The 23,260-nt window shown below is 43.0% G+C and overlaps 1 protein-coding gene across 4 annotated transcripts in view; it reads left to right on the forward strand.

Moving 5' to 3' along the window:
- The window catches only part of MATN2 (matrilin 2), a 155,068-nt gene extending 135,091 nt beyond the window's left edge, over positions 1 to 19,977 (forward strand). For 3 of the 4 annotated variants that reach the window (XM_057736049.1, XM_057736050.1, XM_057736051.1), the window contains 9 exons: positions 4,419 to 4,541; positions 5,790 to 5,912; positions 8,099 to 8,221; positions 12,413 to 12,826; positions 15,470 to 15,622; positions 16,667 to 16,738; positions 17,080 to 17,214; positions 17,587 to 17,685; positions 19,420 to 19,977. In XM_057736049.1, coding sequence (XP_057592032.1) covers positions 4,419 to 4,541; positions 5,790 to 5,912; positions 8,099 to 8,221; positions 12,413 to 12,826; positions 15,470 to 15,622; positions 16,667 to 16,738; positions 17,080 to 17,214; positions 17,587 to 17,685; positions 19,420 to 19,475 — 1,298 coding nt within the window. In that variant the 3' untranslated portion in view covers positions 19,476 to 19,977. The remainder of the gene's footprint in view (positions 1 to 4,418; positions 4,542 to 5,789; positions 5,913 to 8,098; positions 8,222 to 12,412; positions 12,827 to 15,469; positions 15,623 to 16,666; positions 16,739 to 17,079; positions 17,215 to 17,586; positions 17,686 to 19,419) is intronic. The other variant, XM_057736048.1, reaches the window with a different exon arrangement.
- The last annotated feature ends 3,283 nt before the right edge of the window (positions 19,978 to 23,260 follow it).

The following is a 23,260-nucleotide window of genomic DNA, read 5'->3' on the forward strand; positions in this document are numbered from 1 at the left end:
TCCCAGAGGGGCCAGATGCCTGGTGCCTTGGGCCCTGTGAGGAGAGGTCCGGGAAGACATCTGGAGGAGGTGGAGGAGGAAGGAGAGGCAGAGGAACGGCTGTGCAGAGCCCTGTGGGGGGAGGGCTCCTGGCTTGGTACTGAGGTACTGAAAGAAAGTACTCAGAGCTGGGGGAGCATGGATGAGATGAGGCAGCAGGGCAGTCCTGCGAACCTCACCAACGATTCTGTGTCTCATCCAGACTCTTGGAAGCATTAAGGGACTCAGAACTCAGGAGTAATGTGAACACATTTACATTTTGGAAAGATGACTCGGGCTGAGTTGGGGATAATGGGCTGGAGGGGGTGGAAGTAGGTCTGTGGAGACCCGGTTAGTAGTGTAACAGCTCGAGAGAAAGATGACGGCATGTGGTTCCTGATGGTGGAGGCACAGAATCATCTGGACACTTGGGAAGGTCTCTGAAAATAAGTTCTGGGTCTAGTGCCAGCATCTCACCCCTGATGGTTTATTGGAGTCATCTGTGGAACTTTTAAAACATCTAGAAACCCAGGAAGCACCCTGGACCCCCAGAAATAGAGATTATCTTATGTTGATTAATGCAATGTAATTGTCCTCATTGGAGGACGATTTGAAAACACTTATTCAGTTGTAAGTGTTCATACCCTTTAATTAGGCAATTTCACTTCCAGATGTTTATCTTTCGGATGTGCTTTCATATTGTATACAAAACTACGGGCACGCAAATATCCACTGCAATCATGTTTGTAACAGCAAAGGTGAGAAACCACCCAGATGCCCTTCCAATAAGAAACTGGTTAAATGAATCATGGTTCAGCCTTTAAAAATAGTGATGTAGGGTGACAAAGGTGAGACAGGGGAGTACTTTTATATGATTTTTTTGTTTAAATTTTATTTTATTTTTAGAATAGGTAAAAGGTTTACATGGTTTAAAAATAAAAACAGGAGACTTCCCTGATGGTCCAGTGGTTAAGAATCTGCCTTCCAATGCAGGGGACACAGGTTCGATCCCTGGTCAGGGAACTAAGATCCCACATGCTATGAGGCAACTAAGCCCACTTGTGCTCTAGAGCCCGCGCACGAAGCTAGAGAGCCTGTGCACCACAACTATACCCTATTTTATGCCTTTTTTTCTTCACTCTGATATTTATTGGAGATTTCTTCAAATCGTTACATAGAGAACGTCCTCATTCTTTTTACAGCTGCTTAGTGTCTCACTGTGTAGAATATTTATTCAGCTTGTCTCCTGAGCAGTCGTGGACACGGGTTGTTTCCCACTCTTCGTTATTACAAACAATGCTGCCATGAATAACCTGAAAGTATATCAAATTATTGATCTACTTCGTATGTGCCAGGGTATTTGCAGGAGAGAATTCCAGAAGTGAAGTTGCTGGGTCAAAGGTGCATTTTGTACTTTTGGTAGATATTGCCAGATACCCTCCATAGGGGAAGCCTGCCCTTAATATGTTTGAATTTTGAATCATGGGCCTGTTTTGCCTTTAAAATAATCTCTGCAGGTGCCTGATGCTCACCCGAGGTTGAGAACCACTGCTCTCTTCTCTCTTGAGCAAGTGCTCTAAGGGGGTGCGGAGGGGAAGGGTTAAAAACCAAACTCTCTCCATGCTTTTAAAGTACGCACACAGCAAAATTTCTAAAGAGCTATTAGTACAAAAGAGCTCAGAAGCTGGGCTGGGAGCTCCTGGGATAGTGTGCAGCCAAAGGTGAAGACGCCCCCGGAGAACAGTGGCTTTGGGCTCTGCAGGCTCCCGATAAGGGAAAGCAGCGCCCCTCAGCCACGTACAGGCTCAGACCATCACAGCTCAGCTCTGGAAAGCCTGGAGGCCAATGGACTTTCAGGGTCCGTGCGGCAACGCTTGTTCACTCTTCAAAATTGCAGCCTGAGATGGAGCTGTGGGGTAGGACAGGGCATCGGGGAAGCTCCAGAGAGATGGGGGTGTGCTCGGGGAGTCCTGTCTGGGTTATGGCTGGGCAAGGCTGGCCTGAAAGAGTTATGTACGGCTGTTTTTATTACATTGGAAAACGGAGTATTCTTAACATAAATTCATGGTGAGGAAAAAACTGTCACCTCCACAGCCAGCCAGCTGTCTGCATTGTGGATCACTCAGCTGTATTTCCACTCAACACCACGGGAGGGATTACCCCAAGCAATCAGGCAATGTTCTGCATTAATAATGAGTCTGGGGACTTCCCTGGTGGTGCTGTGGTTAAGCATCTGCCTGCCCAAAGGAAGGGAAAAAAAAAAAATCCGCCTGCCAGTGCAGGGGACACGTGTTCGATCCCTGATCTGGGAAGATCCCATGTGCCACAGAGCAACGAAGCCCGTGCGCCACAACTACTGAACGCACGCACCTAGAACCCGTGCTCCACAACAAGAGAAGCCACCGCAATGAGAGGTCCACACATCGCAACAAAGAGTAGCCCCTGCTCGCCACAACTAGAGAAAAACCCCACGCGCAGCAACAAAGGCCCAACGTAGCCCCCCCAAAAAATTAAAAGATAAAAATTATTTTAAAAAGTAATGAGTCCAGATTGTGCCCAGAGAAGTAAGTCACGTTCAGAGCAAAGAGGAAGGGCCAACTCTGCTTTGACTCTTGTCTGCAGTTATAATTTTAGTTGATATAACGCTTTCTCATTGTTCAAAGATTTTGGCGGTGCTTCTGCCCAAATGAAGACAAGCAAAATTCCCTTCATGTTTGGCAGCTTAGTTTAGAATATAGCAACACAGTGTAGCTAGGGAAAACATGGGGTTTATTATCAGATTACATGTTTAATCTGGTGCTATCACTTATTTGCAATTGACGTTGGCAAGCCATTAATCTTCCCAAACCCTAGGTTCCCTAGCTGATAAATGAGAATACCAACAGCTGCTTTAATTAACTCATAGGGTGGTTCTCAGGACTCCCTTCCAACAAAAATACTGCAGAAATGTCTTAGAAAAAAGTGTATGGTCTGTGCCTAACTATAAACGTGCTTATGCACTTTGGACCATTTATTCAATAACCTCAAGTCATATCCATTGTAGAAATTCTGCTCAGTCTGAAATGATTGCGTTGACTCTCAGAATTATGTTTGGTTCTTTTCAAAAGTCACTTCCCACCTGTCATCAGTGTCAGGTTTTTAAAACATCGGGCTGGTCTTCACAGGTTCACAAGCCTGCTCCTGCAGAAGCCGCCCCAGCGTGTGGACAGCAGTGCTATTCTTCAGTTGCTCAGTCCTGTAACCTCAGAGTCACCCGGGACTCTTCTGTCATATCCCTGTGAAGATGAACTCTTTATATTAACCCATCAGCAAAGTTTGTAGGCTCTGCCTTCAAAGTGCAGCCACAGTTGGAACCCTCTCACCAGCTTGTCTAGGCCACCAGGATTAGTGCACTGGGTTTCTTACAGCTGTCCATGCTCCAAGCTTACCTGCGCCCTGTTCTGTGCACGGTAGTCCTTTAAAAATAGGCAGTTCATGTCACTCCACTGCTCAAAACCATCCAGTGACCGCTTCTTACTTCGAGGCAACCGCTGCCTGTGACTGCCACGCGGTCTGTCCCAGCTCCTCACCTGCCCGTCCCCCTGGTCTCCCTGCCTTTCCCGAAACCTGCCCCACCCACTCCCACCACTGCCATTTGCAGCTGCTATTCTTCCTTGGCTGCTGTTCTTCCCAGACACCACGCATTCACTCATCTCTCTCTCCAGGGCTCTGCTCAGTGTCACCTTCTCTGTCTGCAGCATGTAAAACAACAAGCCCTCCCACACCCCAAACCAGCGGGCACTCTCCACCCTCCTCGTCCTGCTTTTCTCCAAGGCACCTTCCCCATCAAACATATATAGTTGTTGGTCTGTTGTTTGTCTTGCATTCTCTTTCCTCCCACCCCTGCCACCAAATGTAAACTTCACAAACGCAGAGACTTTGTTTTGTTCATTGTTACATCCCCAGAGCCTAGAAGAGTAGCTGACTCAGAGACAAGGGACTCACGAAATATTCCGCAACTCAGTGAGCAAGTGAACGCACGACTGGATGGATGGGTGACTGAAGCAGGACACATACATGCGTACATAAGCAGATGTGTAGATGTTGACATTAGTTACGTGATAATCAGTGATGTGGGACTTATTTTCCAATATTTATAAGCCATTTATGTCTCTCCTTTTGTAAGTTGTCTTTCCATGTCTTTTGTTCATTTTTCCTATGGAGATGATCATATTGGTTTATTTTATGTGCTTTTTATATATTAAGAATTTTTGCTCATAGACCTGCTTTCTCTTTTGAAATGTGCCCTGTGGATAAAGTACTGGTTTCATTTAAGGTGTCTGAAATCTCTTATGAGATTAAGTCACTAATGTATGAATCATTTCCTTTTTCTGTTTCTCTAATTCCAATTGGATTCTCAGAATTGGACTCTTGTGCTTTGGGGAACCATGGCTGTGAACATTCATGTGTAAGCAGTGGAAGCTCTTTTGCGTGCCAGTGCTTTGAAGGGTATATACTCCGTGAAGATGGGAAAACCTGCAGAAGTAAGTTTTTATTGGAGTGGGCTCACTTTACTGTGTCTGACCTCTGCAGTGAAATCTACTGTCCTGATCTCTGTGTAAATCAGTTACTCTTGAAAACCAGTGCCACAAGACCACTAAATGTAATGCCGGATCCTGAATCAGAAAAAAAGATATTGGGTTAAAAACTAAGGAAATATACATAAACTATGGACTTCAGTTGATATTACTGTATCAATACTGGTCCATTAATTATAACAAACATATCACACTAATATAAGATGTTGATAATAGTGTAAACTGGGTGTGGGTTTTATAGGAACTCTCTGTACTATGTTCAGTTTTTCTGTAGATCTAAAACTGTCCTAAAAAAATTAAGTCTATTAAAAAGAAAACAAACAAATGGACAAATGAAAAAAGTCAATGCCAGAGCTATAACTGAAGATATTCATTTATGTCCTGTGATAAGAAACAATAGATTGGCAGTGTGCTTTACTGGAAAGATGGATAGTCTGAAATCCAGGATTCTATCTGGGCAAGTTGCTTAACATCTCTGAGCCTCTGTTTTTTCATCTTTAATAATACTGTTGTTGTTGTTTCTGGTGGCACAAATCCCTCTTAGACACCACCTTATGATGAGGCCATTCTACATCTCAAAAAGCAAGGCCTCTTAGATGGTGCCAAGACACATCGCTATATAGTCAAAGAGGAGTGTGTAACCCTGAGCAAATGATTCCCACCCCTGTCAGCCATCTTCTTCTCAAACTTCTCAAAGTACTTTACAAAGAACAACTCATATTTCACATTGGAAGAAAAGATGGGAAACAAAGGATTCCTCTCATTTTTCAGAAAGGAAAGGTAAGGCTCCAAGAGGTTAAGTCATTCTCCAAAGTCATATGTCAGGAGAAAAGCCAGAATTAGATTTCAGTGCCACTAATCTAAATTGAGGTTTAATCTCCTAAGTAATCATACCAACAGTGTTTCCCTTCTGATATCACAAACTGCATCTGCAGAAAGCTGGTGACGGGTTGCATTTTTATGAGACACTGAAGTCAGTGCTGGTGGATGACGGTGGTGGTGACAGTGAGGAAATTGGGAGAGTGAGCCTGAATTAGAGCCGCTGAACTTCATCCTCAGTTTTACCTTCCTCCCAACGGGTCACTGAGCTCAGGTGGCCCTGGAGTCCAGTGGCTGAGATGGATGGATCCTCCCAGGTGAAGCCCAGGGAAAACTGATGTTGGTGAAATTCTTAACTTGCTCTGCTGTCCTCAGGGAAAGATGTCTGCCAAGCAGTAGACCACAGGTGTGAACACATTTGTGTAAACAGTGGTGAGTCGTACATCTGCAAGTGCTTGGAGGGATTCCGACTCGCTGAGGACGGGAAACGCTGCAGAAGTAAGTGGCTTCAAAGTAGAGGTGGACTTTTCCATCTGTGGGTCTTGGACAGTTGGAGAACTTCATTGAATATTGAAAGTCTTCCATGATAATCAATGTCCGTATTGTAAGTTCCTGTCTTTGGGTGCTCTGAAAGTCTTGTGCTAGTGGTCAGTACAGTAGACCCTTAGTTCTTCAGGAATTTCTCAGTCAAGGCCCTGAGTCGTCAGGCTCTTTGCTGCTTTTCACTTTCTCCCAGCTGTGGGCCCTTTCCACAGGAGCTGTGTGGATGTCCAGAGCCTAGCACAGCACCTGGCAAGTCAGTGGATGGGATTAGAGTCTCTGCCAGCAATTACTATGAGGATCAAAGAATAATTGTAGTGCTTTTTCTTCTTGGAAAACCTTATGAGTAAGGTCAGAAGGTGCGAGAAGGGCCGAAGGGATTTTCTGTGAGTCTTGTTTATCCATTCTACCATTTGCTTCTGCAGGTTATTCAAAACGGATTCTGAAAGTTTACTTAGAAGGTAGATTGGTCAGGGTTCTCCAGAGAACCAATAAAATGTATGTATACGTGTGTGTGTGTGTGTGTGTGTGTGTGTGTGTGTGTCTAGATCAATCGATAGATAGGGAATCTGCAGGGCAGGCTGGCAGGCTGGTGGCCCTGGGGAGACCCCATGGTGCAGCTCTAATCCACAGATGGTCTGGAAGCAGAATTCTCTCTTCCTTGGGGGGAAGTCAGTCTTCTTTTCTCTAAAGGGCATCAAGATAAGGCCCACCCACATTGTAGAGGATAACCTGCTTTACAGAGTTTCCCAATTTAAATGTTAATCTCATCTAAACAAATACCTTCACAGCAACATCTAGACTGCTGTTTGACACAACAGCTGGGCACCATAGCCTAGCTAAGGTGACACATCAAGTTAACCGTCACAGCCCCCAACAGAAGAGGCAGGGACATCTGAGCTCAGTGAAGTGAGCCGTAGACGAGCACAGGATGGGGATTTTTCCTCCACTGTGAGGTTCTGAGCTATTAATCCCTACTTTGGGGGATCTTGACGCTGTCTACTTGCTTTTGTGATACTCTGCTCTGATGAGCAGGATGGTCCTTTTCTAGTTAAAAAAAAAAATTCGCTTGCTGTTGAGGTTGTTTTGGGGGAATTTCCTCACGGATTCCTCAGATAACTGGAGGCCTCCACAGGTCAACACAGCAAGGTTGGGAAGAACTCACTCCTCATTCTTCCACCAGGAAGAGGGGCTTCTACCGTTAGTGAGAAGTTCTGTGTGAAAAACCGATTCCTGGGATGCCCATGGTCCATGGCCGGACTGTGCAGGGCTCCCTACACGAGCCATTGTTTTGCCTTCACACTGCAGTGTGCCTCTGCAGAGCCCATGGCTACAGTTCTGCCTATGTCTGCCTGAGCCATTTGTTCATGCTTCTGTTTCTGTAAGCATGGGCACACACACACGCATCATTTCTTCATTCAACATTTTTTTTTTTTTTTTTTTTGCTGAATAAGTTGAGCTATTGTGTACACAAGGCACAACTTCTTCCTCTGAAACTTGATTGCTAAATCGAATCCCACCATTCTCACTTCAAGAGGGATCTGTAGTCACTGATACCAATTTTGTAGGAAGCTTCTCCTTTTAGGGAACTAATGACAGAAAAGAACCAGAGAACTAAAGGCTTTCACACCATGGAGGAGGACTACTCAGGAACATCCTGCTTGGGCAACTCTGTGAAACTTTGTTTCTTCATTTATACATTGGGTATAATTATCCCTGACCTCCTCTTTCCACAGGATGTTGTGAGGATTAAAGGGTTGTAACTACTTTGAAGAGTTTAAGTACCTCACACATGAGACATGTTCATTAGACAATTAAAACTGGAGTGTTTGGGATGTCCCTGGGGAAAATCAGTAGCTTGGGAAAATAAAAACTCAAAGCACATCAAACAATTCTAAAAATTAGTAATCCTGGGCACCTGATCACCCATCATTCAGTTTCATGGGAACTAGAGCTTTCTGAGAGGAGATTTCCTTTAACATGCCCGATCCTGAGTAATAGACTGAACAGGGGGGTGTTATAGAGGGAGTTTGAACAGAGATTTTTTTTTAATGGATTATTTCCATGATCTGTCCTGACACTACTGTTCAATCCAGCTCATTTCTACACTGATGGCGTTGCTTAACTTCCTATATTACCCTCAGGGAAGGATGTCTGCAAATCAACCCACCATGGCTGTGAACACATTTGTGTTAATCGTGGCAATTCTTACATCTGCAAATGCTCAGAGGGATTTATTCTAGCTGAGGATGGAAGACGGTGCAAAAGTAAGTGATCTGAACGTGGTTTTTTGCTTTAATTTGGTTTGAGAGCAATTGCTTTTTGGAGTATTTGCAGGAAATAAATCCCTCACCTCTGCTTCTACCATAGATATAAATGTGTATGCTTAGATACAGAATGGGGAAGAGCGAGCTTAACTGCACCTATGAAAAAACTTTTGGTTTTAGCTGACAGTAAGTTCACTATCAGCTAAGAGGCTAGAGTGATCCTAGCTGAATAAGAATATCTGGAATAAGGGAGGTAAGACTTGTGCTTTTAAACTTAAAAAATAATACCTCTAAGGTAACAGAAAAAATCTTGAAAGAGTTATTTTATAATCTGAGTAGAGAATAACTTTATAAACATGACATGAAACATAAAAGCCATAAAAGAAAAAAAAAGGGAAAATGTAGAGTGAGAGATTAAAGCTACAATATATTTTTTTACCTGTTAGTTATCATAGTTCAAAAAGTTTGATGATTCCTTATATGTGGCATGCAGGATCATTTAGTTGCAGCATGTGAACTCTTAGTTGCGGCATGTGGGATCTAGTTCCCTGACCAGGGATTGAACCCGGGCCCCCAGCATGGGGAGCACAGTCTTAGCCACTAGACCACCAGGGAAGTCCCCGGCAGTGGTATATTGTAATAGGCAATTGTAAATTTATCACTAGGTTTCTGAATTGGTACAACTTTTAGGAGGGCTATTTGGCAATATTTTAAAGGCAGTTTCAGTTATAGGAGTTTATCCCACGGATAAGTACATGTGTTCACAAAGCCATATTTAAAGGGATATTTTGTGCAGCGTTATTTGTAGCAGCAAAAAATGAGAAATAAGGTAAATGTCTATCCATAAGATACTGATTAAATAAATTATGGTGCATCTCTACAATAGAACACTATACAGCTGTTAAAAGGAATGAAGCAGCTCTAGATGTATCCCCAAGATATTTTAGGTGAAAAAAGCATAGTGCTGAATGGTTTTTATAGTATGTTACCATTGATGTATTTTGCAAAAGGCTCTAACATACATTCTTTCTCTCTCAATATAAAGCTATAGCTTTATAGGTAGGTAGAAATAGAGATACCCTTTGTAGTGTTTGAACTTTGTTCCATGTGCATGTAATATTTTTTTAGAAAAAAAAATAAAGAAAAAGGATAGAGACAAGATTTAGAAAACATCATGGTGAGGAAGTTCAATATGAGGTCAAGTGAAAAATAAAGGAAGATCTGTGTAGAATAAAAGACTTGAGGTACCTTTCAAATACCAAAGTGACAACTTCCTCACCCATTACTTGTATGACACACCCCCAAACCCCTGGGAAAGGAAGGGCACTGGGGAGAAGCTACAGCTCAGTATGAGGACAAAGACACTTTGTCTCAGAGAAGCTGTGTGATTAAGTAGTTAAGATCAGGAATTTCAACAGACCTGGATTTGAACCCCCTCTTCATACATTTGTATGACCTTGGAGAAATTATGTAACTTCTCTTGAGTCTCAGTTTCTTCATATGATATGAAGATAATACCTCACAGAATCGTCAATATATGACAACATGTATTTAAAGGTGAGTAGCCCAGTGCTTGCACACTCCAGGAGCTCGACGAATGATCGCTACTGTAACCATCAACAGCAGAGCTGTCTACAGATGCGGCTTCAGCGAAGAGGTGATGAGTTCCTCATCACGAGAGGTGTTCTGGTCCAGGCTGAATGAATGGCTGCTGGGTAGGGATGCAGTGAAAATGTGAACAACAGGGGGGCTGGACCAGTGACCTTTAAAGGTCTTGCCCAACCCTGAAATTCTGGAACTCTGTGAAAATTAAGTTCAGAAACCAAATCACAGTTCCATTCCAGTCTCACTGACTTAACTACCAAAAGAAAACATCCAAGGAAAGCTGAGTGACCTTCCTGCAAACAAGAAACCAACAAGAGGGGCTCGTCATTCTCCCTGGATCTGAAAGTGAGAGTCTAGCACCTCTCACCCTGATGCTCTTCCATTCAACCTACGATTCTTGTTTCCTGGAGAAGCCTTCTACGCTCCTCTATGCATGGAGGCTGCAGATGTTGGTTTCATTATGTAAGAAAAGAGTACATGGGGAAGAAGAGAAAACAGATTCGCTGCTGGAAAAGTATTTCATGATTTCTGAAATCTGCTGGAGAGCCACATGCACACTGCCTGAGTTTCAGGCTATGAATATAAACGAAGCTCTGAATTGGCCTTTTCCTCTTTCACTAATAACACATCAATAGGTTGAGTAGGGACTTCCCTGGTGGCGCAGTGGTTAAGAATCTGCCTGCCAACACAGGGGACACGGGTTTGATCCCTGGTCCAGGAAGATCCCACATGTTGCAGAACAACTAAGCCCATGTGCCACAACTACTGAGCCTTGTGCTCTAGAGCCCGTGAGCCACAACTGTTGAGCCCATGTGCTGCAACGACTGAAGCCTGCGAGCCTAGAGCCTGTGCTCCGCAACAAGAGAAGCCACCACACTGAGAAGCCCACGCACCGCAAAAAAGAGGAGCTCCTGCTTGCCTTAACTAGAGAAAGCCCATGTGCAGCAATGAAGGCCCAACACAGCCAATAAATTAATTCATTAGGCTGAGGACTTCCTAGGTTGCACAGTGGTTAAGAATCCGCCTGCCAATGCAGGGGACACAGGTTCGATCCCTGCCCCAGGGATACCACATGCACCACAATGAAGAGTAGCCCCCACTCGCTGCAACTAGAGAGAGCCCGTGTGCCGTAACGAAGACCCAACGCAGCCAATAAATATTTAAATATAGGTTGAGTAATGAGGACAAGCACTTAATGGAGAAAGAGAGGAACCCAACACTTCCAACACACACACACACACACACACACACACACACACAATTACATTAGCATGTTAGTTGAGCCAGGAATAGAAATATTTTTGCATGTGTGTGTCTTTATTTCCTAATATTGCTGTGCTTCACTTTCAGATATTAGACAGCTGCTTGATATGTAAAAGAGAATGTTATATTGCATACTGTAGACTGTTTGAAATGAGATCATCCACTTGGGATCTGTAAATTTTTCTTATGTGGCCCTAAATAACAAAAAACCTCTCCACACCCAGGTTGTTTACGTACTTGCATAGAGCTTTTACTGTCAACCATCTGAGTTGCCTGGAAAACTTCCATATAGATAAATAATTCACAGTGATAATTCATGTTAAAACTTTAAAAGGTCAATATGGGGGAACTCCCTGGAGGTCCAGTGGCGGGGACTCCGTGCTTTCACTGCAGAGGGCCCGAGTTCGGTCCCTGGTTGGGGATCTAGGATCCCACAAGCTGCAATGCACGGCCAAAAAAAAAAAAAAAGTCAATAGGGTACTTACAGATGTGCTACCCAATGGACACCACCTCCTTCATTTATGCTGTCAACAAGCATTTATTGAACAACTATTGTGTGCCAAGTATTGAGGTACAGAAATGGAGAAATGGTTCCTGCTGAGGAGGAACTGCCAGGTTAGAGGAGGAAACTGACACGTAATTAACTAACTATTGTACAGTGTGAACACTGCACAGAGTACACTGGACTATAAGCAACGTGGTGTTGGGGACTTTGTTTTGGTCACTGTTGCAATTCTGCTGCACTGACTACCTTACACAAAGCAGGTGCTCAATAAACAATTTTTTGTCAACTAAATTAGTAATGTTAGGGCTACACAGAGAGTAACTAAGACCAGCTGGGTTACTAGGAAATCTCCCTGGAAGAGGCGATGGCTGAGCTGAACTGGAAGACTCTCCGAGTCCATTGTCTGTCAGATGCCTGCACGGGCATGATGTCACCCTCCTGGAGTAAAGTTATTGGCATCTTTTGGGTGCTGTTAAACCCTTCAGGGTACTCTACACACAGTCCCTCCCAGACCTGGCTGCCAGTGACCCAGGGTACAGTGTGGACCTGGTTTCCAGTTTGTACATCTGTTGTGTGTTTTTGCTTGTGGAAAGTACTGTTTAGCAATTTGACCAGCTGCATATGAAGGCAATTGTGGGCATTACAGTCGCTCGTTACTCTCCCAACACTTTCTGTCTGTCCTGTGCATTATCTGAAGAGTAAAGGCGGCTCTCCAAAGTGGTTATGCCTCCAGTGGAAGCATAATTTTCTTCTCTTCTTGTGCATAGGTGATTTTTTTAATCAATGTAACTATCTCAACTTTCCTTTCATTCCTGTAGGATGCACTGAAGGCCCAGTTGACCTGGTCTTTGTGATCGATGGATCCAAGAGCCTCGGAGAAGAGAATTTTGAGATTGTGAAGCAGTTTGTCACTGGAATTATAGATTCCTTGGCAATTTCCCCCAAAGCCGCTCGAGTGGGGCTGCTCCAGTACTCCACACAGGTCCGCACAGAGTTTACCCTGAGAAACTTCAGCTCGGCCAAAGACATGAAAAAAGCTGTGGCCCACATGAAATACATGGGCAAGGGCTCTATGACCGGACTGGCCCTGAAACACATGTTTGAGAGAAGTTTTACCCAAGCAGAAGGGGCCAGGCCTCTCTCCACACGGGTGCCCAGAGTGGCCATCGTGTTCACAGACGGACGGGCTCAAGATGATGTCTCCGAGTGGGCCAGTAAAGCCCAGGCCAATGGTAATATGGGATGGAGGTGCGGCTTACACCACTCGAGGTGCGGGTTTCTTAAACTCGGTGTTCACGTGGGGCCACAGGAGTGAGATTCTCTGAGTGGACTGAAAGGCTTCCTGTCACCACTGTTACACACCTTTACTAAACTGCCACCTAGTGAACTTAAAGAGACACCACAGGAGTTAAAGGACAGGAAGGATGCGAAAGTCTGCGGACTGGTAGGTTGGTCTACATACAGACCATACCTGAGTAATCATCTACTGTTATTTACTAGCCAGGGTGTGACCTCCAGAGCAGAGAACCAATCCTGCACGTGCTATTTAACCAGAGACATACACACCAGTTCCCAGACACTGGTCTGGTTGCTTTAGAATCACCTGAAAAGCTCGATAAAAATAGATTCCTGGTAGGAGGAACGCTTGCCAGTACTTTTTTAAAAAAAGCAATGCTTCCAGTGAACGCTCTGGGAGTGCAGTAGCCTTAGGACAGCGAATACTGTTGTGTGTGCAGGAGGTACACGTTAACGTTTGAGAAAATCAAAATGCCAGACAAGATCATGCCTCCAAATTCCTGTTGCTCAGTAAAGCTCAGCCTCTTCTCCGAGGTCTGACTCCACCATGTATAATGCAGGGGGGACTCGAGGTTACCTTATTTGTGTATAGATGTCAAGTGTGGCAGAGGTATATGGCTCTTGACAAAAGGAAACCCAAAAGCTATGATGGTTGGTGGAGACAGCTTGAGGGAACGTGTCTGGATTCCCTGGGGAGATGAGAAAACTTGAGGTTGTGAAGCAGTTTGCTTGAAAGCTGCTTTCTTTAAGAATTTGTCAAGGGCACATTGCTTCAGCAGGTCCTATAAGGGGGAAAGGGTATGCACTGACCAAGACTATGGACTCAGTGCCTTGATCAGGCCTGGAACGTAATACACATGTGACCAGCCCTTGCTGAGTAAATGAACAAAGGCAATACCACTGGTGAACTCTGTTCCTCCTCACAGAAAAGCTGCTTCACGTCAACATCCAGTCCCTCTCTTTCTAGAGGCCACTTTACTGATATTGCTTGTGTCACTCTTCACTTTTTTTCTGAGCCCAACAGAGTAGGACCCACAAGAAGTGTCCTGCCTGAATCATCTGGGTGGATTGTCAAACTGGCTGCTACACTAGCTTGCCTGAGCTCATGTCAAACCCATGGGCCCTCTAATCTGCATTATTAAAATGTACTGAGGAGATCACCTTGTCTCCAAAGACAGTGGTTAGCCCTTTGACGTATCTCATTGAGGCCAATCTACCTCACTCTCTTCCCCACTCAAATTTCTACGAATCCTCTAAAGACAGGTGGTGGAAGAAACAGACGTTGACTTGATTCTTGAATCAAGATTTATCTGAAGTGATGTCCCCTAATGAATTTAATTACTCCCATGTATCGCTAACACAATCTTCAAATAGTAGTTATCCTTTTTAGGAAGTTGTACATAAAGTCACTGGGCTCTCAGACAAATATGCTGAACTTGGCTGTTGACCTGACATAGACTTTAGAACAAGGCACAACTCTTGCCCTTTGGCTTAAACAGCCATTTTTATGTCATTAAAAAAAAAAAAAAAAAATCAAGTCTAATGAATTAGCCTGAATAAGATATCTGCTGAAAAATGTTGAAAATCAAGCAGAACTTAAGTTCTTATTATGTTTTACTTTCACATGAAGAGGATATTGGGAAAGGGAGTCTAATGATTAATTTGTTTAGAAAAGCTTTTGGCACAATCTCATATGCCTGTTGAAATCTAAGGTTGATACTTGGGTTTGTTCTTTTTTCTGATTTAGGAGATTTCCAGTGGTCTGCAGATTCTCCTTTTCAACTTAGCACCTCCTCACAAGGCTTTGTCCTCCCAAGAGGACACGTGGCTACAGGTCACTGAAGGTTCCTATCTGTACCTTCAAGAAGTAGAAACTTGGTTACAAGGTCATAAACTGACCTGTTTCTTAGAATTCTCCCAGAAGAGATTCTCATTTAGTAAGCCATAAGGTAGTGCTCTTTTCTACTTTATCCACAAGGCTAATTCAGGGAAAAATTGTAGATTTGTTAATGACCTTGTCCAGGGCTGAGGAGCAGGTTGGTAGTCTAGCTCCCCAACCTCACCTCAATGACTCACCTTCCCTCTCTCTTGGATCCCTGTCTTTTGCTCATAAGACCAAAATGAAAACGCTGGAAAAATAAAAGGAGGTTCACATGGATCCCTCAAATCACACCACTCATTAATATCCAGCTATACTTTGCAGAACACACAATTTCCAGATCCTGGGAATACAAATGTAACTACTGTGTTTTGTTCTTTTTTTTAAAATTTAAGTAAAGTTGGTTTACAATGTTGTGTCACTTTCAGGTGTACAGCAAAATGATTCAGATTATATATAAATATATATATACACGTAAATATATATTCTTTTTCAGATTCTTTTCCACTATAGGTTATAAGATATTGAATATAGTTCCCTGTGCTATATAATAGGACCTTGTTGTCTATTTTTTATATAGCATGTGTATCTGTTAATCCCCAGCTATTTTATCCCTTCCCCCACTTTCCGCTTTGGTAACCATAAGCTTGTTTTCTATGTCTGTATAACTATCCTGTTCTTAATTTGCTCTGTTCCTTAGGTATAACTATGTATGCTGTTGGGGTAGGGAAAGCTATTGAGGAAGAACTACAAGAAATTGCCTCTGAGCCCACCGAAAAGCATCTGTTCTATGCCGAAGACTTCAGCACAATGGGCGAGATAAGTGATAAACTACAGAAAGGCATATGTGAAGGTACTATAGCTTACGTCTAGGAGACCTTAGCAAACAGAGCAACATGAACCCCTGAATGAGAAATTCTCAATCCATTCTTTCAAAGTGCTCAAAAAAGTGCCTCCCTTGTGGGCAGGGCCAGTGATGCCTGGAAACACTAAGCACAAAAAAGTAGAATAGGAGAGAGAGGACAAAATAATAGCTAACATTGCTTGAGCACCTGCTCTGTGCCAATCGCTGTGATAACTATTTTGACACATGGCATACATAATCCTCATAAAAACCCTATGGAGATGATCATGTAACTAGAAACACCATTATATGAATCAGGAAAGCTGATGTGCAGTTTCGGGATACACCTGTCACTAGAGTGGAGAGGGATGGTAGTCCTTCCAAGCCCATTGATGAAAAGTTAAAGAATGCCTTCTTGCATGGACTACTTCTGTTTACAGAATGTTCGACTGCCCTTCAGAATTTAGATTTTCTTATGTAAAAAAAGCCCCTTGTGCTTTTCTCCAGTTCACTATTGGGCCAGGTGTGCTTGCATATAGCAGTTCTGCCCATTTTTCCTTTTATCCTTGTCCCAGGTTCAGTCACCAGTAAAATCACAGTCAGTGATATGTCTTATTCCTCCACAGGAAAAGAGCGCTGGGATGAAGGGGGTCAGGAAGGGAAGGCCTTTCAGATTTCTAATGCAACTTGACAGTGTTTCGCCTCTAAGCTCTTTAAGTTGAAATGCCTCAATTAGAGCTGCTGAGATTGCAACTTAATCTTTGGACAAATTTAACTTTTTTCCCCCACCTTTTAGACATAACATTTTTGGGGACATTCTTAAGAAGATGCATTTAAGGGGTCCAGGCTTCTCTTTCTAGAAAACTGTCCTAGAAAAGTCCTGGATTATCGGGATAACCAATTGCTTTTTTGAATCGGTGGTATTACCAAATCAAACCAGAACATCCTGGGTGGTGGCAGGCAGATAAGGAGTTGGTCTGGTACCAGTTTCCTAAAGAACACATGAACCCATGTGGACAATGGTCACTCTTTTGGTCATCTTTTAACTCTCAGCTCTGGAAGACTCTGATGGAAGACAGGACTCTCCAGCAGGGGAACTGCCAAAGAGGGCCCGCCAGCCAACAGGTACATTTTTAAAAAACAATATTTTTAAAATCTTTGGTGGATGCTTCCACCATGGTTTCCCTACAGACAAAAGTTGTAAAGAAGTGTAAGTAAGAAAGATCTGAATTATGTTAACTATGGCTTTTTCCCCTCCATCACATAGGAAATATTTACTCTACACTTTTTTAGCCATAGTTGGTAACAGCCTCTCTGCTGACAGTCCTTCTGCCATGGTATGTCCCAAAGTAAAGCCGTGTACCCCATTCTAGGAATACCAAGTACCTTACTCTGACAGCTGATGGCTGTTTTATAACCACAACCATGTTAAACAGGTGTGACTTCAGTTTTCTTTCTCTTTTCAGAATCTGAGCCAGTCACCATAAATATCCGAGACCTACTTTCCTGTTCTAATTTTGCAGTGCAACACAGATATCTGTTTGAAGAAGACAATCTTGCACGGTCTACACAAAAACTTTTCCATGCGACAAAATCCTCAGGTAATTCCAAGTAAAATATTGCTATTTGCTATCAGCGTCTCAATTTGCCAACAAATTCATCTTAAGAGAAGACAGGAAAGGAGGAAGTGGCGGGGGGGGGGGGGGGGGAAGAGAAGAACTTAAGAAAAATGAGAAGTAAAAAAAAAAAAATCAAAGGAAACTGAGTAGTCTTCCTGCAGTCCACAATAAAGGCCACTTCCAGCACTGGAAGCACATGCGGCCCTTTCCTGGTATTACTGGATCTGGCTGCACGGAAAAAGCTGAACATTTCTTTCATTATGGTTTCCTCCATATGCTGATTCAGTCCTACTGTTATGCGTCTGGGAAGTCTGGTGGGTTATAGAGGTGAACACTTTCCATCTGCTTTCTTAGGAAGTCCTTTGGAAGAAAAACACGATCAATGCAAATGTGAAAACCTTATAATGTTCCAGAACCTTGCAAATGAAGAAGTAAGAAAATTAACGCAGCGCTATATCCTTTTCTAATGTTATGCTTCTGTAATGGAATGCAAAGAATATTTTCAAAACTTCAAAAAATTCTAATTATGGGTGTATATCAAATGAAGTCATTTCCATAAAGTCAAGCATAGTGAACTCTAAGAAAGGCTTTTTCTTAAGCAGCTTGGTAGGTGCTTGAAAGCCAAAGGCAAGTACTTAGCTGCTATCTGCACTTGGTTCTAGGAGGTTTAGCAGTAAGGCCAGTCAGCCAGTCAGTATGCAAAGTAGAGAAAAAAGACTTAACTCCTTCTCTGCTGGAAGGAAATGAAAGATATATACCAGATCTGAACTGCATCAAAGATACAGTATGTATAGGAAAAGAATTCTGTGGAATGGAGAGGTTTCAAACTCTACCTAAACGCCAAACCTTTCCTTTGGCCCCAAGCCGCACTGCGGCCACATTCGGTCAGTGTGTAGTTTCTAGTAGACTGGGGTTGGGGTTTTGTTTGCCAGCACAGATCTTTTATATCAGCACTCTAAGATGAAACATTCTACTGAGGGGACAGCAGGATCCAATGATTCATTAAAACAATATTACAAGTAAAAGGAATGCTTTGGGATGATGGAGAAATGAGGATTCTGCGCTTTTAGACACTGAACACCCTGCCAACAGCTCTGAACTTAAAATTACAGTAAGCTTACTAAAGCTGCCTTATATCTAGCTCAAGACGCATCAACTAGCTAAAGGGAAATGGTTTAATTCTCTACTATTTCTGTGCCAATGGGTTTATAAAATAAAGAACAGCATACAGCCGTTCCCTCTCTGGAAACTGGAAATATGCTCCATAAAGTAAAGTAAATTAATACAACAGTGGATAATATAGATCATGAATCCGGGCTCTCACTCTGCCATTGAGGGAACAGGTGGAGGGTATTAAGAAGCTTCAGGAAGGAAGACAAATGTTTATTCTAATGCTCCTCTGCTCTGCCTTTTCCCAGCCCACCTCTGAGGGTTTACTTCACAAGATAATAAGGAAGTTATATATTAAAAAAAATAGGCTGGGACATCCCTGGTGGTCCAGTGGTTAAGACTTTGCCTTCCAATGCAGGGGATGCAGGTTCAATCCCTGGTCAGGAAGCCAGGATCCCACATGCCTTGGAGCCAAAAACCAAAACATAAAACAGAAGCAACACTGTAACAAATTCAATAAAGACATTAAAAATGGTCCACATCAAAAAAAAAAAATCTTAAGAAAAAATTAATTAAAAGAGCATAGGTCAGAAGTCTTCAAGGCTGCTACCCTTTGGTCCTATCTGGCATCATGGGTGAAAACTTCCCATCCTTCTTCTCTTCTGATGTCGTATCTTACTTTCCAAGGTTTAATCCTTTTGTTTTCTTCTCTTCACCTCATTCCCAACATTATCAGTTCGGCTCCCAGAGATGTGCTATGGCAATTTAATTTATAAGCAACAGGGGTGTGAGTAGAATTAAGATTTTTAAAAAGAAAAATCTGAACTGAGCTATCTGGCTTTAATGTTAAAAAAAAAGTATTTAACCTAATACAGACTTATAGTCTTGATAGCATGTGCTAATGAGTTACTATAAACTTGTAAGTCAGAATTTTAAAATACTTAACAGAAATGGAAAAAAAAACAACAAAAGCCTTGTATTTTCAGGACACAAATTCTTATGTAGATAAATCAAGTTGTATTTGAATGTAAATAAAAATAGGCCATTCAGATTCCTCTTCCTTAATTTGAGATTTACTAGAAGAAATGACACAGAGAATGGAAGCCCTGGAAAATCGCCTGAGATACAGATGAAGATTCAAAATGCTCTATGTATTTGTATGTCATTGTGTCAAGGATTACGATGAAAACAGTTCAGAACCCCAAAAGCTCAGGCTATCATTAATTCCGTAAGGTTGTAAAGTAAAACATAACTAATACTGAGAAAGCTGGTTTGCTATAGAACAAAGGCAAAAAAGTACACACTAACTTGTATAAATTCACTGAGAAAAAAAATCTTTCAGAATCCTAAAATGAGTTTATCAAGTGAGAACAAATAAGCTATGCAAGATACTCTGTAACATACTGTGGACTCGATTTGCTCTTGCCTTGTTCTGCCTTAGTGTTGCAATCTCATTTGACTACAAAATAAAGTTTGCACAGTCTTACTTCTGTAGAACACTGGCCATGGGAAAGCTATTTTTTTTTTTGTATCGGACTTTACCTTGATATATGTATATGGATGTATGCATAAAATCATAGAACATATGTACTTGTACAAGTTGGATTTTTTAATACAATATTAAAATTCACTTTAGAGAATGGTATTGTGTGGAAAATTCTTAGTTTAACTTTAAATGCAAGGTATGTATACACGAGAAATGGCTAACAATCACCTTGGCAAAAATCAGCATGTCTGATATAGCGTTGGTAAGTAAGGATGTGAAAATATGGGGCTCTTGTACACTGCTAATGAGAACACAAGTGGGTAGTCTCTGGAGAATAATCCATCAATACCTAGTAAAACGGAAAATGCAGCCCCACTGTGTACTCAAGCTACTGCAGTTACAGGTATCTAACAGATGATTTTAGCACATATATACAAGGAGACCTGTATAAGAATGTTACTGGAGTTTATAAAAGTAACAAATTACAAATAACCTAATCATCATCAGAGGGGGAACCGATAAATTGTGGCATACCTCAGAGATTCTATGCAACATTTAAAAGAAATGTACGAAGTTTACATGTATACCTGGTAAAACCTGAAAACAAAGATGAATTTAAAAAGCCAATGGTGGGCTTCCCTGGTGGTGCAGTGGTTAAGAATCCGCCTGCCAGTGCAGGGGACACAGGTTCGACCCCTGGGCCGGGAAGATCCCACATGCCATGGAGCAACGAAGCCTGTGTGCCACAACTACTGAACCCATGCACCTAGAGCCCGTGCTCTGCAGCAAGAGAAGCCACCACAATGAATAGCCCCTGCTCCCCGCAAGTAGAGAAAGCCTGTGCGCAGCAATGAAGACCCAATGCAGTCAATAAATAAATTCATTAATTAAAAAAAAATAAAGCCAATGGCAAACTATGTTTAGCATACCATTTCTGTAAACTAAAAAAAGAAAATCGAACTACACTGCTAGTTGTTCAAAGATACATAAATATGTATATTTAAGTACAAAAAATGTTTCAGAAGGTGGGACAACAGTGGTATTGTTCCTGGGAAAACAAGGAAGTGAGAATTGCGACAGAGTCAAAGGAGACTTCAAGTCTATCAGTTCAAGGTACTTAGAGGAGCACAAAAACATGACAAGCGGCAGATTCTTTAAGAAATGAAGATCCGCCCCCCCCACCTGCAAATGACATCCTAACTATGGAAGCTACTATTTTAGAGGTCAAATGATGCTTTTACAAACAAAATACCTTGAATAAGCTTATGTTTAATAAATATTTCAAGACAAGTGTTCCCATCAAAATTACCTCCCAAAGGGCAGTGTGGTAGAGTAGGAAGGACATCTCCTAGGCCTCAATTTTATCTGGAAATCATCTGATTCTTTCCAGGTATGCAAGTTGTGATTCAAAGTATTAAACCTTCAGTTTATATTCACATTTGAGTCCTCCAAGTGATCCTGAAAATAGGTTTTCATTAGAAGTGTTGATTTGGGTTGTCATTACCTTTTGAGATGTAATCATAGTCTAGGCATTGCTTCAGATTGGCTCAAATCTATTTTCTGTTGAGTCCTGGCTCCCTCTAGTGGCTCTAGACTGTGTGCACACAAATACACACTAGCTATTAAACATATTTCGTCATATGGTTCCCAACTTTCTCGAACTTGGGAAGGAAAATGCCTTTGTGGGAGATAAAACCTCCACCAAACTTACATATTAATCCAAGGTATTTAACTTGAATATTGTCTGTAATTCAAAATAGCTCTCCATTTTCCTTGTTTTGCTCTCTGTACATCTCAGGTATAAAAGTTTTGCTTTCCAGTTTCATTATTTGATTTCCTCATCTGTCAAACAGTACTATCTCAGGGCTCTAATCAAGACGGTGCAGTATAAGACATGGGACTCACCTCCTCCCACAAATACATCAAAAATACATCCACACATGGAATAATTCTCACAGAATACCTATTGAACACTAGCAGAAGACCTCAAACACCTGAAAAGACAAGAAAGTTCTCCACGAAAGAAAAAAAAAAAAAAAAGCTGGATGGGACCTGTGCCCCTGGGCAGGAGCTGTGAAAGAGGAATCAGCCAAGACGGAAAGGGAGCTTCAGAAGCTCAGTGGAGAGTGCAAGAACCATTTGTGTCAGACAAAACAGAGACAGAACTGCAGACGGTCTGTGCCACCTGCCTGTGCTCCCCAGCCTGAGACGTGCATCCACAGGTACTGGTGGGGGCTGGGGGCTGAAACTCCGGTTTAGAGAACAGACCTGGGGAGAGCATTGGAGTTGGCTGTGTGGAGACAGCCTGAAGGAGCTGGAATGTGGTATGGCCACAACCAGAGGTGTACACAGAAGCCCGGGCCTACCATGCAGTCAAAGCACCATTGTTAAGTGGTGCCTGAAGGGAGGGGCGGGGCCCACTGTAGCAGCCTCTTTCCTCTGTGCACCAGCTGCTGCCTTGGTGGGCTCCAGGATCAATTGCCAGTGGGTTGTGCAGCTTAGGAAGCAGGGCTGAAACCTCTCCCTGTGGCTGTGTGAAACACAGATTTACACCTCCACAGCCAGCTTTGTAAACTCAGCGCTGTGGAACACCAAGTGGAAAACAGGTACTCCTGTGGTTGGGACGGGTCTGGCCTTAGCAGCTGGGGGCTTTGTGAGTGTAGGCATGTGGGGGCTGGGCTGGGCCAAGGTCTTGGTTGCCTCCATAGCTTTCAGAGGGTCCAGGTGAGGGACTGCTGCAGTCCTGGGGCCTGACTTCAGCAGATCTGTGCTGGTGGCCTAGTGAAAACAATGTCTCAGGGACACCAGGGCCGACTGCCAGCACTCCCATGGTTGAGGTGGGATAAAAGGCAGTGCCAACAACAGTGTACTTTGTGAGCCCGCACAAAAGGATGACAGGTGACATAATAGAGCGTGTTCCTGGGTGGGCAGCTCTGGCAGAGGAATACTCAGTGGCTCTTCTCCCAGTGGGAGCACTCCAATCCCACCTACCTCGCACCACAGCTCAGAAACAACTCAGAAACAGATCTGGGGGCTCCAACAACTAGGGAGCAGACACTGTCCTGACAGGGCTGTGACAACCACAGAGCAAAGGGGAGGCCCCACTCAACATCCAGTACAGGCTCACCACACCAGTCACACCCCCTCATCAAGGGGATAAAGGCCAGGACACACTGAGGAAAGAGGCGGCAGGCATCCATACTAAACATAGCCCTCGCACCAAAAACATTAAATCCATGCAGGCTACACAGGGATGCTCCTACACAGCCCTCCAAGTTCACAGTAGATAATTGTTTCTCCTAAACTGAGAGTAAGAGAAATGTAAGTAAAATGAAGTAGAGGAACCACTCCCAGTTAAAAGATCAAGAGAACTCCCCTGAATGAACAATGAAACAGACCTCTTCAGTCCGACAGACACCAAGTTCAAAAAGG

The sequence above is a fragment of the Hippopotamus amphibius genome, chromosome 5 (assembly GCF_030028045.1).
Source record: "Hippopotamus amphibius kiboko isolate mHipAmp2 chromosome 5, mHipAmp2.hap2, whole genome shotgun sequence".
NCBI lineage: Eukaryota > Metazoa > Chordata > Mammalia > Artiodactyla > Hippopotamidae > Hippopotamus > Hippopotamus amphibius.